Below are 19,678 nucleotides of genomic sequence, written 5' to 3'. Positions count from 1 at the left end.
CACTACATGGGGGAATATTTTACACCATTAACATCACGCTGTTTTAAATATGACTTAAAACTAGAGATTTAGGCCAGAAATTTATTAGGAAAGCGTTCACTGAGGTGGTGAATCAGGTGAGACATAGGGTCATTTTCAGATGGACTTTGATACAATCAAGACTTCTTTTTGGACCCACAGGATTCACCCCCTGCTGGCCATAAGAGAGAATGCAGGTTTAAGATACTTCGGCACTTCTTACACATGGAGAAGTTCAGTCTATGGAGTACTCCAGCTGAGAGTTTTTTGGTTTCTTGCATTCCTTTGAAGTGATATATTAAAACAATTAAATTTGTACTCTTAGAGCCTGAAATAGATTTTTTTTAATAAACCAAAGCCAAAAACACTTTCTGCATGCGACTATGTCTTTGTTGTAATTTGAATGATCTCTCCCCTTTGAGCCATTTCAAGTTGATTTCTGTCCTGCAACCAAATAAATCTGAGCAGATGGCTGCCTGGGAGGATGAAAAAACACAACAAAACAAGCAAAACACATTTTTAAATCTTAAAAAAGCACAGCGTACTTTGGAAAAGGGTTGGTAGTGATGTTAAATGAGTGTAGCAGGCTTGTTGGGCAGAGTGTACTGCAGGGGTTTTTTACACTATAGAATTAAGCTGCATCTCAGACTATTTTTAAAGATGGACCTGCTTGTGGGGACAAATATGCTCCTTTGCTGGTGATGCCAACAAACCGCAGCAGCTGGTTTTTGAGACTGTGACTGCAGTTTAGTAGTCAGACTACAACGTGAAGTCAAATTTGTGTAACTGTCACACCGTTTCTCATTTCAGTGGATCTCAACAGGCACAGTGACATTTTTGCTGCTTTGTAAGCACACTGACCGGCAGGATCTGGAAGTGCTTGATCTTCTGGTGGTGGCACAAGGTGAGCACGAACGCCTTGGGATTACTCTGACTGTCCCGCAACAGGAATAACCTGAAAGAAAAAGGCAACACATCGTGAGAACTTCCTAGAAAGTGTAAGGACTTGCTTTGGCAAAATAATCTTCCTTTAATACTTTTTTCCCCCTCCCAGAGCTTTCACACGAGGAGCGCTCTCCATCCGATAATGCCGTAACTCACCCGTCTACTTGGCCTTGTTGTATCATCATTTTGTGGGCGTCCTCTCTCATGATGCGACCATGAAACCACACCTGTGTCCTGTGGATCACTGAAAAACAGACATTTTGAGATGTTTTTCAGGACATGTTTGTAACCACACTACACTGGTGTACTTTCTGGTTTACTTGCTCATTCTCTTATTGCTGGGCTAGTGAGAGTACCTGTGCTCAGAGAGGATGGATGCAGGGGGCTGGGACTGCCCAGGACATTCATACGCTGGCTCCTTTTCTATAAACGCCAAATATATCATTAGATATCATCATCTAAAACACAATTCCTCGCATTAGTCTGCCAGCCCTAACCCATGACTGTTACTTGTGTAGCCCTCATTGCAAAGTAGAATATGCTTGAACATGATTTTGGACCAAAACACACAAAAAAATGGTTCAGTGTGACGCACTCGTCTTAAATCTTTTTAGTCCAGTAAGAAAGACTCTACTAGCAGCTGAAGCTTGAATATGTCTAACCCTACACTGCATAATAGAATCCAAGCTCCCTCTGCTTACCCTCCAGGTCTGCCCTTCTTCCACGGCGGCGCTCTGGGCTTCGACGGGGTTGTCGATAACGCGGCCCGTCCGCCCAGAAAAGTCCATGGCAACCAGGGAGTTCTCAGATACACTTCGCTGTTAGGAGGGCGGGAGGGTGTGTGGAGGGTGGTGGTGGTTGGGGGCGGGATAGGGGGAGGGGGTAATATAAGAAATAGGGTGGAGGGTTGGTAGACAAGGGTCAAGGGTCAAACAAGCCAGACACACTCACTGGAGCATGACAAATCCTGTCTGCACACAGACCCACTTTAGTCAATCCACAAATGCCTGTTTGAGGAAAAGCACCACCTCTCCTGATGATCTGGCTGTGGAGCTCAAATCACTTTTTTCTTATGATAAATGAATATTTTCTTAAAAAAAACAAACTAATCCAATCTAACTTTCATTTTTAGGAGTCATTATTATTTTTTGAATCCCCCTAACACCTTTCAGAAGAACTCACATAGCCTTAAAAAAAAAAAACTTTGCATAAAGATCTGCTGTTTTAAATTTGGCTCCTTAAATATGGTAATTAAAGTGTCCCATACTGAATCATTTTGGAATTGCTGTCAAAGCAAACGTCCAAATTGTGCTTCCTTCAGCATTTTAATGAATTGGTCTTTCTTAGTCCCATTTTCATAGGTTTTCTAACCATCTCCTAATGGCTCTGATCGTCATACATCATTACTCTCATTTCATATTGCATTCATAAAATTACACTCAGTTTTCCTGCAGAACACAGCAGGAAAACAGAGTGGAATTTTTATTTTGAGCTGGCATTGATTACTTGATACAAAAAGTAACTTATAGCTGCAGCCCTGCGTTAACTGCTTCAGATTCATGAGTGTACAGCTGAAGTTTTAATTACAGGCTAGCCCAATACCAAAGTCTCTAATCTTCAAAAAGTCAGGGCACAAAGTGAGACTGTAGAGAACTGTGACCGAATTCAAATCACAATCTTTCCAAAGGAGCTTATGACACCTTTTTCAACACCTCAGGGTGGGAGGGGATTAGAGTTGATCTTACACAGCAGGCCTGTACTGCGTATCTACAAAAACAACAATCTTTCATACGCTGTGCAAAAAAAAAAAGGACCTTTGGCTTTAAACTACTGCATGACCTGATAAAAAAAGGTCAATAACAGCATGAGCCTGTGAATAAGAATTTTATACGCACGTCACCATGTGTATGCAAAAATAAAACAAATGAATCTAACTGCGTTTTTCCCTCTTAAGGAGAGCGAGGCACAAAGTGAACTTGTTTCCAGTTCAATTAGCGGTCAACTAATTAATGGATCAATCTGGATTGGTCTCGGCATTAGAGCAGAGTTGCAATAAGGTGATGTCAGAGAGAGCAGATCCTCACCACAGGGGCAGTAAAAGGTGAGAGGTTAGCCTTCCTCTGCTGGGGCACGTTGTAGCTCTGATAAAGCACTATCCCATACTGCGGAGGCAGGAGAGAGGAGACGGCATCAACTTAATGTCCAAGTACTGACTAAATCAATAATGTTTAACTACAATACACAAAAGTAAAGAGTTTTACTTTGAGCAGCCTGAAGGCGGTCATCCAGCAAGTCCTGCTCTGCTCGTCCTCCGCACACAGCATTTTCAGTTCCTTACAGTCGCTCCTCACTTTGCTGGGCTGTCGACCAAACAAAAGACGCAGCGGGGAATTAGATTAACGAGATGCACATCGCAAACACGAACGGTAATAAGGCCTCATGTGATGCCGGAGAGCACAGTCACAGTGCGACCACTGTTATGTTCCTTAGCACAGGTTTGCGCTCTAATGACGGCAAAGGTTTGAGACTCCTGGGCTTTGAGAGGCATCAGAAATTTGGAGTTTATTCCAAAAAAAAAAAAATCAGCATTTCCCAAATAATCCTTTTTAGACATGCATGATTTATTACATCGTTATTAATTGTTTATTACACATTTTCATATTGTACAAAGTTTTTTTTTTTTTTAACTTGTAATTTGCAACTTTCCAAGTGACTCACTCCAACATCAGAGCTTAGACTTCTTCCTTTCTCCCTCCACTGCTAACAAGGGCATTAGGCACATTGCTCCCCAAATACAAACCCATACTGATCAATTCATTCATGTCACTATGGCAACAATCCACCCCCCACAGCCCCAGCAAGTACAATCCCTTACCCAATCCTGCACTGTCACCCCCGCTGACAGCATCTGACATGCCAGTCGTCTAGTCTGTGTGTGTGTGTGTGTGTGTGTGTGTGTGTGTATGTGTGTATGTGTGTGTGTGTAAAAAAGAGGTGAAGAGGTTAGGTGGGCCAGATTCCCTGTACCATCCCCAGCTTATCCCACTGGGCTTATCCCAGATCAGCAGGTGACCCACCACAGATACCTCCCAGAGTGGGGCACAGTGCTGAGTGTGTGTTTAAACCCCCGCTGGGCAGTTTTAACCCATGTGTCCTCTGACGCAGACACACCCACACCCATTGACCTAAATAAAGATCTCAAAAGTGCTGCTTCAGCCAGGACAGCTACTTTCAAATAGCATGCGGTTTCAGATCTGTAGAAATTAGCAGTATCCCTATTCACTTAAAAGGAGAACACCCTTTTTTTAATTGGAAAAAGCCAAACGAGACTTGTTTAGCTGTTAAAGATTAATCTTCTTAACTGAGTTGCTCAGGGTGAAGTATTCATCTCAAGTCTCCAGGACCAATGTTAAAAGATGTACTTCCTGTAATGGCCACTTGAGACAGAGTGTGAGCCAATCCCCATAGACTTCAATGTTAAAATTCCCAACAGTCGATAAACATGTCGATAAAAAACAGTTGTGTGCCTGCATAGCCAATCCTCTCCTTGATGACAGCAGAATGAGAGGTGAATTATGTTGTAACTGACACACTGAAATATTATTAAAAGTTGAAAGTCATGCAGTATTAGGACATAATTGATTAACCGATAGGTGGATGCCTGCACAAATTGTCCGAGAAGTCTTTGCTCCAGTTTTGGTTAGTGTGTTATTTAACCACACATAGGACATATCTGTTTATGGATGCAGCTTCCGGACCATCCAAATCCAGTCACATCTGGCTCCACAGAAATAACAACCTAGTGGCCAAAATGCTAAAAAAATAAATAAATAAATAAAATCAAAGCCTCAAAATCTGATTTCACAAACCAGTGGCTGATGTCGCTTTGGCTACATCTTTATTTACAGTCTGTGGTTTGCCTGTGTGTTACCTTGATGCAGAACTGGTAGTCCGTGGGGGCGTTGTGAAGTTTTCTGCCCGTGATGACGGTGAAGATGTTACTGTCCTCCAGATCTGACAGCAGCTGCAGGTGTCGGGGCTCCTGTTTGGTGCGGAGGGAGAGGAGGGATGTATTACTATCAATCTAATAATACTTCCCACCAGTTCCTCAATCAATAAAGCAATAATTTATCACCTTGGATGTTCCTTTAGCCGAGTAATAAAGACCGGAGCGCCGCAGGAACATGTAGAGCTTCTTCCAGGACTTGCGTCCAGGCTCTTTCACATACAGATGGCCCTGAATCTCTGGGCAGCTGCTCGAGTTCAGAAAGTTCTGGGGAGGAATACACACACACACACACACACACACATCATCTATTGGTGATACAGCTGGAGGGAAACTGGCTACAGCACAAATGTTTGGGTACATGATGGAAATGGCATGTCCCTGGACAAATACGTGTGGATATCACAGTGAAATAATGAGGCAGCTCATTTTATATTCCTAAAAATCTAAAAGCAAATGGAGTGCAGCACAATAATATAACTGTCTGTGCATGTGCGTGCATATTTTTGGATGAACAGATGGATTACCAAAAAAAAAAAAAAAAAAGCAGTCGCAGTGTGAACATTTTCGTGCTTTCACTCATGACGGTGTGGCTACTCCAGAGTGAGGATCTAGGTGGAGGATTAAATCAGGCTGAGGTAACACTCTGAAACATCAGGGCTCGTATAGTGTATAGTATTGCTTCACTGAGTCATCATCTCACCTGTAAGAGCTGTGACTGAGGAATTGAGCCATCAGACTCCTGACACCAAGCCACCATCTGCTCTGGAAAAAAGTTCTGGATGGAAAGACACAGAGAGAGAGAGAGATCAGCAATGAGCGAGAGACAAAGAGACAAAGAAAGAGAGAGGCACTACAAACCACTTAGGACAGCGTTTCTCTGTCCAGAATCAGCTCTGTGTGTGTGTGTCTATGTGTGTGTGTGTGTGTGTGTGTGTGTGTGTGTGTGTGTGTGTGTGTGGTGGTGGTGGGTGGGGGTGTTCAATAAACAGAAGGACTAAAAGACAAAGTGGCGTGTATAGAGAGAGAGAGAGAGAGAGGGCACTCCAGCCCTAGGAGTAGATGCAGTATGATCTCACCCGCTGATGTAATCCCCTTTAGCCAGCAGCGCTACTCTTAGCGTGATTGACAAGCCGTGGCCAGCACTCTGGTGTTTTACTGTGCTCATTACCACAGAGCTGAGGTCACCTGCTGGCTCTGGCACACACCTAAATCACCCACAGCAATAATGTCACCGTATACCCGGCCAGCACGCAACAGCACAGCCGCACGCTGCGTCCACATCACCAAAAAGATGCCACGCAGCCTGCATAGCGCTGAGTTGCTGGCTCTCAGAAGTAGGTGCAAGTCTTTAAAATGATGAACAGCTTTAGATTTTGGCACTTATCTGAAGAACGGGAGGAAAAGGATAACGACGAGTTTTAACAAAAATGGTTAGCATCCTCCAGGAAGAAGAACGAAACAGGCGATGCAGAGTGAGATTTTGGCATTGTTAATTACTGAGCTCAGAGGCCCAACTGTGACTCAACTGTGACTCTTTGTCTTGTGACATTAATTGAAGATTTTGAATAGAAAATGACCAAAAGGTGATTTAAAAGCTCCTAGAAAAAAAAAAAATACGCCGAAAACACAACAACCTTTTGAACCCCAATTCTCTCCCTCTCTCTCTTTGCACGGACGTGTATGTGTGTGTGTGTTGCTGTGTCTACGTGGCTGTGTGGGGCTGCGTGCTAAACTGAGGCAGTCACAGAAAGGTCATTTCAGGGATGTAGGAGACTCACCAGGGGGTTCCTGAAGAATTCATATTTGGCATAGTTCTTCCTGAAGAGGAATTTACTGTCACTGCTCATGGAGGCTTGAACCTGAACCACCTGCTCGTGGTCCTCCAGACATCTCTCTGAATGAGGGCACAGATACAGGCAGTGTTAGTCACTTCAGCTGGGTCGTCTTTAAAATTGCCCTCAGGGACGGGGCGTCTGACACAAACCCTGGTTTTAAATCTGTGTGCACAGCTTTAGGGCTCATTCATATGCTAAAGTGAATTTCATGTCAAAAACACTGCTCATTGTTCTCATTTAGATGAATTTTAAGGACTCGTATGCAGCATAATAAGCAGCTCTTTTGCATGTATTTCCACTCTGTTTCTCTCCTCCCTTTTTCTCCCCCTCCTATGTTGACAACATATTTGGAAGTGTCCTTGTCACTAAAGGACTTACTGTGAGCTGTAACTGCATCCTGCAGCAGCAAGAACCAACAGCTCATGAGGTGCTGAAACTAAATGTAATCGCAGTGAAATTTGCTGTACACTGGAAACATTAGGATACTTTAATTCACAATTGGAGGGTTTTTTTCCATCAAAGTCAGTGTAAAAATAAGCTGTTCACATATAAGAATAAGTGTAAGAACCTTTTGTTTACAAGGTGCAGCCAATCAGAAGAAGGCTGGCTCATTTCAGAGGATGAACTGAAGGACTGAAGGTGTGGTCTTGGCTAAATAAGAATTATTTTGAACCATGTTTTATGCAAAGCTGGTATATTAGAGTCCAACAATTAAAATGCAGAGATGCAAATGAGCATAACAGCACCACTTTAAAGTTATTCCAGCAGGAATTTAGCTACATTTGCCACTACATCAGCGGTTGTACTGTTGCATACAATGACGCAGCAAGAAAAATCGCCTGTTACTAAGAGACGAGCGAGGAACTAAGAGGTTAAATGAGGAGGGGCAGTGAAGAGGAAGAAGCACAGCGAGGCAGGGAGGGAGGAGGCGAAGGTAGAGAGGAGATGGAGAATGAGGGGGGAGGAAGGGGAGGATGAGGAGGAGGAGGAGGGGATGGTGGTGGAGGGGCTTGCAGGAAGATGATGTCATTTATTTAGGCTGATTGCTGAGAGCAGCAAAGCCATAAGCAAAGTACAAACCACAGACAAATACACAACCACACATTAAGAGCTCACAGAGACCTAACCTGCTCACTGTGCACCACCGTGGCCCAGTTACTTTCTGTGTGTGTGTGTGTGTGTGTGTGTGTGTGTGTGTGTGTGTGTGTGTGTGTGTGTGTGTGTGTGTGTGTGTGTGTGTGTCTGTCCGTGTTCTCCTCTTTCTTAAAGTTGAAGGCATATGATCACAGAGTGATGCAGATAAGAAACTGATAGTGGCAGGATGTTCCAGTTAGACGTAGACTTCCATGCAAAGTGAGAGCATCCAGGGTTTTCCTTTCTAGACTAACTCCAAAGTTCCATTTAATTAAAGCAAAACACGCATTTCTGAACTGAAACTGTAGTCACTTATTTGTGCTCAACTCTGGCTGCAGTTTAGGGGTGGAAATGTCTGGACTCTGCGCATGTGTGCGTGCGCGTGCACGCGCTGGCTACAAGCAGGGGCATTTCCTGTGGACAGTTAAGAAAAGACGGATTGGCTAGAAATGTTAGGGGCTCGTCCAATAGAGGCCAACGATTGGCTCCTCGCAGCTCTGGTATGACGCTTTAGTCCAAGCCTCTCCGCCCTCCACCCCCACCTTCTGTCTCTCTCTTTTTCTCCCTCTCCTCACCTCACATTCCATCTCTCCGGTGCCCCCCCCCCCCCCCCCCCCCCCCCCCCCCCCAAAAAAAAACCCCCAGATCAAGCAGGAAAGCACAAAGCAATCCTTTGACTCTAAAAATACGACTCGAGAGGAGGAAAGCCTCATAGAGGACAAAGACAGACCCAGAGAAGAGAAAAAAAAAAAGAGTAAAGCTTCAAAGGGACGCACAGCAAAAGTGAAGAAGCGGAGCACGAGTCTTAAGTTTTCCTTTTTTTCCAGCCTCTCGCCCACCCTGAGCAAACTGTTTGGGAGGGAAAAGCATGTGAGTAGAACATGGAAAATGCTTAATCCTACAACCACCACACCTCCCTCTCAAGTGGTATAGCCATACAAGCACTTGTGCTGTGCTCAAGTGAATACACAGGGCAAACACACACACACACACACACACACACACACACACACACACACACACACACACACACACACACACAAGCAGAAAGCCACAAAACGACAGAGACGCTAGATATAAGACTGATGCACACCTGCGGAGAAGAACACACTACAGTCATATATGCAGTGCTTTACTGGGACGCTTTTAGATTCTTTTGAAAAGCTAAAATAAATAAACTTTATTACTTTCTTGATGAATCACATTATGTGGCCTACATGCTTGCTACAAAAAAAAGCATCCTTTTTTATTTACAGAAAACAAGCAAAATTAAACCTCTTTTTTTTAATGTAACTTATAATGTAACAGATTTCAATGTGTTGACCTCAGAACTTAGAATGGCGTTTAATCACCTTTTTATGTTTCATCATATGTATGTAGGTAGGTGTGTAAAAAAAAAAAAAAAAAAAAAATATCTATCTATCTATCTATCTATATCTATATATATATATATATATATATATATATATATATATATATATATATAGAACAGGGCATTGCTATCCACACTGGGATGCGCACAGAAAACACAGAGATTCTTACCAATGCCGAGGATGGGGTGGTGCTCCACTAGTGACCAGGCGCTGTCGTCTAGACAGTGGCTCTTGTAGACCAGCAGCTGGCACATATCTCTGGCGGTCATGTCGGCTGGAATCTCCACGACTTTACCGGCCCCATCCTCGCTCCACACCTTCACTATCTGAAAGCACACACAGGAGGGATGATGGGGATATGTATATGACAGCAGCAAAGGTCATGCTTTCCAAAGCGGAAAATAAACAAAAAAAAAATGATGAGGCATGGAGTTGCTATCAGGAATCTGAGTTTGCAGAGAAAGAAAAGGAAAAAAAGAAAAACTGAGAATATAACAGATCATAGCCTACAGTTACCTCCATAACCTGGTGCTCTGACAAGTCCTGTTCGCAATATTCTGTCACTCGAACAGGAGAAGGGCTTAAAATAATAAGAAGGATGACGTCCAGGAAAGGTTGGCCGGTGCCTGAGTGTTCAGTTCAGCTCTTTTGTCCACAGCTCAAAAAACTTTACTCAGGCGTACGTCTCTTAAATGGACGTTTCCCTCACATACACCCATATCTTCTTGCGAAAAAGCTTAAAAAACCCACAGATCTGAACTTTGATGCTGAAAGCGTATGGTGGATTTATTCATGTTGTATATTGTCATTAAAAATGTCACCGCCGGGAGCAGCAAGCGGGCAGAGTTCAAGTACCTCCCATTGTTGCGCCATTTTGAACCATTTCATCCAAGTGCCCAGAGCGACATTTAAGCCGGGTGTAATTTTGCCTTCTTCGAGTGTGTTGTTGCACAGATAACCACAGGCCAGCTGCTTCACACCACTGTATGAGCAGATTCTCTCACACACACACACACACACACACACGCGCGCGCGCGCACACACCACGGAGAGATCGCCCTCACAAATATGAGAAAACCACACAGACAAAATTATCTTCTAAATCTTAGAAATGGTAGGTGCCTCTTGCGGGTATTCTCACACACCCACGTCCCAACATCCTCTGGTCACAGCAGGCAGCCACCAGGGAGCAACTGCTGAAAATTACATGAAACAAGAGAAAAACCTAGTGATGGGCGAGGGGATGGAAGGCAGTGTGTGTGTGTGTGTGTGTGTGTGTGTGTGTGTGGGGGGGGTGCACGGAAAATTAATTTGGACCAACGCGCCACAGAGTGGGAATGCACAAAATGCCAAATAAACGGCAGCAGAGGCGGCCTGGAAAAGACACAGAACGTCAGGAGCAACAGCATGCCGACATAGAGAAAGACTCCCGATGCAACCAGAAACGGCGTCATAGCACTCTTTGCCCCTGCAGAGCCCGAAGACCGCCTCCTCTCTTCCCAGATGCCATCGGGGGTGAAAAAAAAAAAAGGTGCATTTATGATGCATGAGTTTTGTTTGAGAAAAGTTTGAAACACACTGATTTGAGTTGGGGGGGGGGGGGTGCAAACGTCCCCATCACTGCAAACTGACAACCACACACACACACACACACAAAGCTTATGACAGACACCCAGAAAACAAAAACACACACACAAAAGTCTCTTACCTCCACAGCCTGTAAGAGGCAACAGTCTGGAGAGCAGGATGGCATTTTCACACTGAGACGCTCTCCAGTGACACAGAGGGACAGAGCGGGAGAGAGGGAGGGAGGGAAACAGGAGGAGAGAGAGGAAAGGAAGTCAGGAAGAGAGAGAGAGAGAGAGAGAAAGAGAAAGGGAGGGAGAAACTGGCAAGGAGAACGCTAGAGAGGTAAGAGGAAAGAAGGGGGAGGAAGTGACAGAGGAAGGACGCGAGTGGAAGCGAGACGGGGGGGGGGGGGGAGAGACAGCCAGCCCCCGTCTTCTCCGGTCTTCTCGTGCTGGGCAGCATAAAGACTGAGCTGCGAGGAGTGGTATGAACAGTAGCTCCTCTCCTCCTCCTCTTCTACCACTCCCCTCCCTCCCCTCCTCACACAGGATTAACCCAGTGTGGGATTTTTAAACGGTGAGCTGCTACCTGTCACGTACGCTACACTATTATCTTCGGGGTTGCTTTTCAATCCTCTCATCCAACCCCCACGCCCCCACCCCACCCCAACCCCTGTCCCAAAAGAGGACCCCCCCCCCCCCCCCCACAAAAAAAAAAAAAACATTGTTAGCTCCTTTTACTGATGGCGCTGCACCAAAAGTAACAGTCTCTCTCCCTAAAGCACATCCACACCTCCTCACATGCACGAGGATAGAAAGAACAAGCTCAAACTACTAAGCCAATCACCCCCCCACCCCCACCCCACACACACACACCCCTTATTCTTACGCACCCACTGACATTTTCTTTGAGCTGCCTAACGGTTTCAATTTCTAACCCCTCCCTCCCTCTTATCCTCCCTCCTCTTCCTTTTCCTCCACCTCCTCCTCCTCAGCTGTACGTGAAATACTATGCAAGGGTGTTAGGACCAGAGCAACATGTGTAACGCACAATGACGGCTTCAAGGTTCGCTGAAAAGGTGGCTGGAAGAGGGGGGAGAAAAAGTTGGGGTGATTCGATCTGAGGCTGCATGGATCACATGCCGGGCAAATAATCTTTGGTTGGGGGGTGGGGGGGTGGGGTGTCAAGGGATAGCTAGAAAGGGAGGGATGGATAGGTGGGTAGGTTGCTCAGCAAACCCGGCCAGCCTCAGCAGAGGTAGACAGAGGAAAAAGAAACAGGCCTATAAAAAAAACGAAGGGAGGGGGCTGGAGAGGAATAGAGAACGCGAAAAGAGGGAGAGCTATGGAGGAATGTCAGTAATGCAATACTGAGTCATAATCAGGCTCATGTGTAGAGCACAGGCCAGCCCAGCTGGCCCCTAATACAGTGTGCGCGCCAACTGAAGCGCACACACTCCAACACACACACACACACACACTCAAAAAAGGAAGACAAAATGTAAACTATGAAGACCAGGTCCAGCAGATTTTTTTTTTTTTTTTTAAACTTTACTGCTCGACTTTTCCTCCAGCCTCATGCTGCAGTTTGGCAGCGATCTGGAGAATAGTATAACACAGAGCTCTTTTTGAGTTTATGCTGATTACAGATACTGCAGAATCCCAAATATAATGAGAACATGAACAAAGGGTGGGTATAGGAAAAGACAATAAGCTCACTTTTTGAGTCACATCGAGCTAACGGAGCATTTTTCCTTCTTTTATCTGTTTAAACTCCCTTTTCTTCTTTTTTGTGTGTTGATTTGTTGATAATTTTACCCTCAAGGTCCTTGGAAACCTTAAAATCCTGTGCCATGTAATCCCTTTACCTAATTTTATCTTTGCATGATGAAATTTAGCTCACCTTGACTTGTTTCCCCACCGCCACTTCCCACTCATCTCTCTCCACAAGCAGAGGGTGAGGTTATGTGTCTCCTGCTGCTTACAGCAACACACACATGCATATCAACGCATGCAAAGAGGGCTCAGAGTCACAGCATACTGGACTGGAAGGTCATGGACAGACACAGTACAAGCGCAGTACACTCAGGGGCAGACGTCAAACACAATAACCTATAACAGGGTTAAACCTACATGACCAAGAGGTTTATGGGACTCTAAAACTATGTACACACACCTTCCTCCACAAGCTAAAACAGACACACCCAGACATATGCACACACTGACTTTGTCGTTTAAATCCATGACAATTCAAACATGCTTGAATTGTCATGGAACGCTGATGGAATGCCACTCCATCCTTGTGTGTGACATTTCCCAGTCTTGACAGATTTGGGACTTTAATTCAGAGTTTTCAGGTCATAACATGCCAAATATTTCAGTGACTCACAGGTTTATGACAGAGCCAAGCTGCTGTAATATACACACAGTAGTGGCTTGGTATTGTCCTGCTGAAATAAGCAAGGTGCTCCCCTAAAAAACTGGATACAGTCCTCCAAAAAACTAGATATGTTCAAGAGCATTAATGAGGCCGTAACATCACACATGCTGTTTTTTTTTTTGTTTTTTTTAAACTGTGTGCTGATAAGAAGCCAGATGGCCGCTCTCCTCCTCAGCCCAGAAGATTCAAAGTCTATAATTTACAAAAAGAACTCCAAAATTTGATTGGCAGTGTCTTCAGCTTCTAGCTCTTCTCCCCGCTGCTATCCTGATATTTTCCCAGACTGAAACTTCATACCAGCAGAAACAAACTTCCAAACGATGCTGCCATAGCAGGCTAACACGCTCATTGCTAATGTCAGTATTTGAACTCTGGCTGGTGGTGACTCCCACCCTGCTCTATTACAGCGTCATCTGTCTTTCGTGTCTGTGAGTGGTCGGGTTTCAGGCCAGACAAGGCTTATTAGCTCTGCAGACGGGCGAAACTCAATTTTACTTCACTGGAGCGCCATTGCAGAATTTCATTGAGTGGCTCGTCTCCCCGTGACCCACCACGGACATGGCATGCTCTCTCTCACACACACACAGATGCACATACATATGTCAGCCAAAAGACTGACTGACATCTACTATACTGAACCTTTCATGTCTAAAGACTGCTCACGTGGGCATAGGTGAAATCGATGCAATAAAGTTTTTAACCCACCACATAGCAAAATAAAAGCAGAGCTATGAGTGGATTTGGCAGAACAATGATTTATCTTCCTGCAAAGGTCCACATCCCTTCCACGCGTCGTCTGTCATCTAATTTGTCTGAGGACGACACACAAAGCTCACCATTCCCCAACTCCACAGCCAAATCAATACCTGCTGCCTAGTTTGGTCATGTAGAGGATATAGTCTCATTGTTCTTGTTTGATAAAATCTGAAGAATGTGGATAAAGTCCCTCTTCAGGAATTTGGATTCAGTGCATGTTAATATCAGAGTTGCAATCAGATGCTGACAAAGAATTTCTGTCTTCCAAACTGGGGGAGAAGGAGCCACAACTAGCATTAATCTGTACAGCGCCCCCAGATGGTCAGAGCAGGAGGATGCAGCTGTGGATGCAGTTATTGCTCTGCTTTACAGCAGAGATTGTGATTAAATCTGTGGTGGCTTCCCTGTGACTGCAGAGGAAATGCAAAAGTTACCAGAACACAAAGGCTAATTTTTCCACGATATTATAACTAACACCTACAGTTTGAAGTCCCTGACACATCTTTTTTTTTTTTTTTTTAAATTGTCTGGCTGCATTATTACAGTTTCAAAGGGAAAACTGAATCTACAGTCAATTATGACAGGAATGACCCCATGCAATCTTCAGAAAATACATTCAAGCTTGAGTGAGTATGTGTCAGACTCCTGTAAATCTTCATGACACACACACACACACACACACACAGACCACAAGCCATTCATTCAGAGACACAACTGCGCCAAATCCCACTCAGGTAAGTGACTAAATTAAAATGTATCACAAAGCACGATGATTTACGTGAGAATATGCTGTGACCTCGTGACTGCATAACAAGGAGCTTGTGCATCCTGTCATTATGGGCTGACTTGGGTGAGCAAGCTTTCACTGCCATCTTTACACACACACACACATGCACACCTTATCTGATTGCACTGGGTCAGCAGACCATTGCGTGCAGAAGTATATCAGCTGACCTCAGACAAAGGGGGAGGTAGGAGTACTAAACAGAGAGAGAGCGACTCAGGGCTTTAGTCTTAAATTAGTTTTTAATAACAGCTACAGTGCTACAGATCAACAAATGAACTGCTTAATACTTAGAACCACTGCATACAGATCAGCTATTAAAAGACTGCTTTCAGCATCTTTTTCAGGTATTTATTAAAATTAGAGATAGAGAAAAGTGAAGAATTAACTCAGAGAAAGTGATAAGTTTAGTAGGTCAAACAGAGGAAAACATGTTTTTCTATGCCATTAAAAAAAGTAGATATCAATGAATCTTGAAGGTTGTATCCCGTGAAAAACTAAGTACACCCCATGATTCAACAGCTTGTAGAACCATCTTTAGCAACAATAATTTGAAGTAATTTTCTATATGACTTCATCAGTCTCTTGCATCAGTGTGGGGGAATTTTGGCCCACTTTTCAGTTGCTTCATTTCATTGAGGTTTGCAGGCATTCATTCTCACCACTTCATTTCAATCAGGTTGAGATCTGGACTTTGACTGGGCCATTTGCAATGCCTCAATTCTTTATTTTTTCAGATTTGCTGGTGTGCTTGGGATCATTGTCCTCACATTTGACTCTAGAACCCTTTTGTATGCAGAGGAGTTCACGAACAACTCAATGACTGCCCAGGTACTGTGACTGTAAAACAAGCCCAAATTATCACCACTCCACCACCGTGCTTGATGGCTGGCACTGATGTGCTGTGTTTGGTTTTTGTCAGATGTGGCGCTGTAAATTATGGTCAAACAACTCCACTTTGGTCTCATCTGTCCACTGCTGGGAAGATTGTACCATGGGGTTAGCACACACTTAAACGCACCAGACCAGCAAACTGCCAAAACTTCTGCTTTTATAGAGGTGCTCACACATGCTGATGAATGAAGCATTTTTGCATTGTGTTTAATTTGATATACCACAATAAGTAATTCTTCTTTGAAGCTGGCTCAATGTTAAGTGGCTGTCCATTAAATTAAGCCAATGCTGAGAAACAAAGTATGGGAATTCAAAGCCATCAGATTTCACCCTCTGAGAACTAGTTTTGGTTTTTGAGTCTGGACCAAAGTGGTGGCAACACTGCTGAAAAATTGACCGACATTGCCATCCCCAGAGCCCTGCTGCTGGCGCAGCTAATGACCGCAGACTGCAGCCAAGTATGATTCCTCTTTGTACATAATCAGCTTTAACCTTTGAAAAATTTTGCAAGCATCAAATATTTCAATAATGAAACCATATGCTGAACAACAAACCATGAGAAACTGGGGTTTTTCACATCCCTTTTTTTAATTAAAACCCTCTTTTCTCTTAAATCTTTCCAGAGGGGGTCAGAGGTCAAGGTCAGCAAGAGCTGGAAAAGGGTTCAGTGTCTTGCTCAAAACTACTTCAAAAGTGTGGAGGTTAGCCAACACCCAGGGCTTCAGGCCTTTGGTTGAGGCTGAGAGATTGGTCTCTATAACTGCCGGGGCTCCCTGCTGGCGCTGATGTTCGTAATGCCCTCTCTGGCCACAAATAAAAGCAGAAGTTATGTCGCAGCCACAGTCATGGTGCCAAAGCAAACTCATTTGTCCAGCAATGACAGACAGAACCTGACCAAATCCTTGTGAAAGCCAGGGGACCATGACTGAACCCTATGGTGTAAGAATGCAACAACTTGCGTGGGAAATGGCCATTATCCAGTCCACCATCGAGTGCAGTCAGACTACTGCAAGAAAGCTTCACAAATCTGATGGAGATGCAGCATCGCGTTATTTTTTGTCATGGTAGCCTGCTTATGATTCTCTGAGGACGCTGCTGTACTGGCTCACAGTATGAGCTGTATATCACTTTGAGAAAGCCTGAAGCTCAGTGAAGAATGTCCAGATTCCAGCTCTACAGCTGGAGGGAGCGAGATCCTCTGATAAAGCCGTGCCAATGCAAATACAATGCAAGTATGTCTGTAGACCAACGCACGGCATGTCTGACAGTCCCATCTGCATGGCTGTGTAAGTCATTCTCAACACTCCGCAGAGTTCAATACATTTACCTGATCTGCACATATCCATGCACACATTTCAACTTTCTGTTATCTCGGATTTCACATTACCCAAAATAGTGTGGCAGGATGAAAGGCCTTATTGTGGACTGTCTACTCCTAAATAAGCTGAATTTAAGCAGTTTGATCAGTGAAGGTTTTATTTAATTAGATTCAGAAGGAGCTTGATTTAAGCATTAGAATCTAATAAATACACAATGCTTCAAAAGGCAAGCATCAAAGCTGCTCGATTAATGGTTTATTAAGATGTTACAGTCAATGAATCACTAACTAAGCTGCTAACAGCTATGCCTGCAGCTCTGTGTGCATGAACTCAGGCACAGCATTGCTTAGAGCTAAATGCTAACATCAGCCTTGTTCTGTTTACTGTGCTCAGAGCAACAAAGCTAACACAGACCTTTAGCAAATAATGATTACCACGCTCACCAGTTTGCTTATTAGCATTCTAAATAGTGTGAACCACACTGGTAGACGGGAATTTCAAGAGTCTTGCAGGTATTTAGTCATGAGCTAAAGTTATATTTGTCCTTACTTATTCAAATACTAACAAAACTGACAGAGTGAGCGTCATCTCTACAAACTACATGCGAGTGTCATAATCTGCTAGTGACTAAAGTAATTGCAAGGACGTTTTGAGTGCACCACGGTATACCGCTTTGCAACCAATTTCACACTAACAGCAACCTCCTGCAACCACTTGCCAACCGGTTGGCAAGTGGTTGCAGGGAGTCACTGACGGGTCTCTAAGCCTGCATGAACGGGGCTTCTGCTATTTATTTCACAGCAAATGTCACCAACCTCCAGGAACCGGTCAGGGAACACACATTTATCCCTCAATGGCCACCGATCGATCTCAAGGCCTGTGTGACTTGGGGGCTAAGGTTTTATGACACTCCCTTGATGTTTCTACACAGTAACTACAATAAATGTTAAGAGCGCAGTTAAACTAAGAAGCTGCTGGTTGTGAGGATGAAACGTGTCCGCTGTCAGGAGGCTGCTGCTAAAAAAAAAAAAAAAAAAAACAAAAAACTTCACTATAATAAAAAAAAGGAACCATATCTAATGTCTTGACTCCTATTTTTGAAAACATATATAACATTGTATGTGTATATATAACAAAAAAAAAAAATATTTCTGGTCTGTCTTGCAAGCTCCACCTATGTGACCCCCAAGCCCAAGTAGTAGAAATCAGTGTCAATAAAATACATTGTATGGGAACCATGAATGTCTGGCTAAAACTTCATGGCAATCCACCCACCTGACACAGCCATCCCTTTTATTAATGAATCATTGCTGACAATCAGTGGAGATGTTTCTTTATATGGGTTTTGTCCAGTTCCCATGATCCCCATCACCTCCAGCCACACATTTATCAGTCTCACAGCCACCTCCTCTGCTCCTTCGGCCAAAATGCTTTTGCTGACTCCGATAAACACGGTGGAATGTTAGAGGTGATTTTTCCACATGCTTTTTACGCCTTCCAGCACCAGCTTTATCGCCTGGAAAAAAAATACTACCGCCATCCTGTTTTTGTGCCATTAAGCACTCTTGAAGAATGTCCTGCCTGCTCTAATGTGGTCACAAGCAATGAAAAATGAAGTAAAGACAAAACAAAATCCTGCCAAGCCTCTTAGCCATTATCTGTATGAGTAATTGGACAGAAAACACAAGTTAAAGCTGCGTGAGATAACAACAAAACACAAATGTAACCAGTACTGGCTGATTATTTGGCTCTTTAGATGATAACCGAGTGAACAAAACTGTGGACAAAATGAAGACGATCTGGAAAAGAGAAATGAGGCAATGTTTAGTCAGCTCTCACAGACTCAACCACACACAAAAGCTCCTTTGTACAAACTGCAAACTTGCTCTCTGACTCCAGACCTTGTGAGATGATGTCAACGAAATGCAAAAATAATGCTTTGGCTTATCACATGCCTTTGTGTGCGTATGAAGTGAATAATGCCACCTGTGTGCCTTTAACTGTGTTAATAATAACAAAAATGTGTGTATGAGTGTAAATGTAAAGAAAGCAAGTGAGCGAATAAGCATCTAAAATAACTTTTTTTGTTCAGGGTGGGCATCCTGAAAACATCTTTGAGAAGGATGGAACATTCCTGGGACAGGAGGCTCAGCAGGGGGAAGGAAGGGCAAGGCTGTGACACACAGACACAGACACACAGACACACGCACACGCGCACACAAAGTGACGCTAAGAGCCAGGGTTGAAGCGTGTGAACCGGAAAAGGGCGCCTGTCTTGCCGGAGCCAGCAGACGGATTCAGAAGGTTCAGAGAGATCCGACCTGCAGATGTTCCCAGTCATATTCCCGGCTCTGCCACGGGAAGCCTGCACTCTGTCTGCAGCATCCTGGAGACACCGCTCACCTCCTTCTTCCACAGCAAAACATGTCCGTCACATGTCTGCATGTGTGTGTAAATGTGATTGATGATGATTCCACAATAACACATACGTACTGCCAGATAACCCGGGGTGAGTTGTTGTGTAATGGAAGGAAAGGCTGTACGCAGCCAAAGTCAACACATGCTGCTCTAACCCGAACATAACAAGCCAGTCAGCTGGTTTT

At 44.1% G+C, this 19,678-nt stretch overlaps 1 protein-coding gene across 4 annotated transcripts in view; it reads right to left on the bottom strand.

The window, feature by feature from the left end:
* The window catches only part of LOC115787831 (growth factor receptor-bound protein 10-like), a 40,766-nt gene that overhangs the window by 976 nt on the left and 20,112 nt on the right, over positions 1-19,678 (bottom strand). For 3 of the 4 annotated variants that reach the window (XM_030740564.1, XM_030740565.1, XM_030740566.1), the window contains 11 exons: positions 9,484-9,640; positions 6,751-6,866; positions 5,673-5,747; positions 5,099-5,236; positions 4,895-5,005; positions 3,225-3,323; positions 3,048-3,125; positions 1,665-1,781; positions 1,320-1,386; positions 1,120-1,207; positions 880-973 (listed from right to left, as the gene is read on the bottom strand). In XM_030740564.1, coding sequence (XP_030596424.1) covers positions 880-973; positions 1,120-1,207; positions 1,320-1,386; positions 1,665-1,781; positions 3,048-3,125; positions 3,225-3,323; positions 4,895-5,005; positions 5,099-5,236; positions 5,673-5,747; positions 6,751-6,866; positions 9,484-9,640 — 1,140 coding nt within the window. Of the gene's footprint in view, positions 1-879; positions 974-1,119; positions 1,208-1,319; positions 1,387-1,664; positions 1,782-3,047; positions 3,126-3,224; positions 3,324-4,894; positions 5,006-5,098; positions 5,237-5,672; positions 5,748-6,750; positions 6,867-9,483; positions 9,641-11,022; positions 11,178-19,678 lie in introns of those variants that run through there. The other variant, XM_030740567.1, reaches the window with a different exon arrangement.

This window comes from Archocentrus centrarchus, chromosome 11, assembly GCF_007364275.1.
Source record: "Archocentrus centrarchus isolate MPI-CPG fArcCen1 chromosome 11, fArcCen1, whole genome shotgun sequence".
In the NCBI taxonomy this organism is placed as follows: domain Eukaryota; kingdom Metazoa; phylum Chordata; class Actinopteri; order Cichliformes; family Cichlidae; genus Archocentrus; species Archocentrus centrarchus.
The sequence above is the reverse complement of the archived record's forward strand: the minus strand, read 5'-3'. Positions and strand labels throughout refer to the sequence as shown.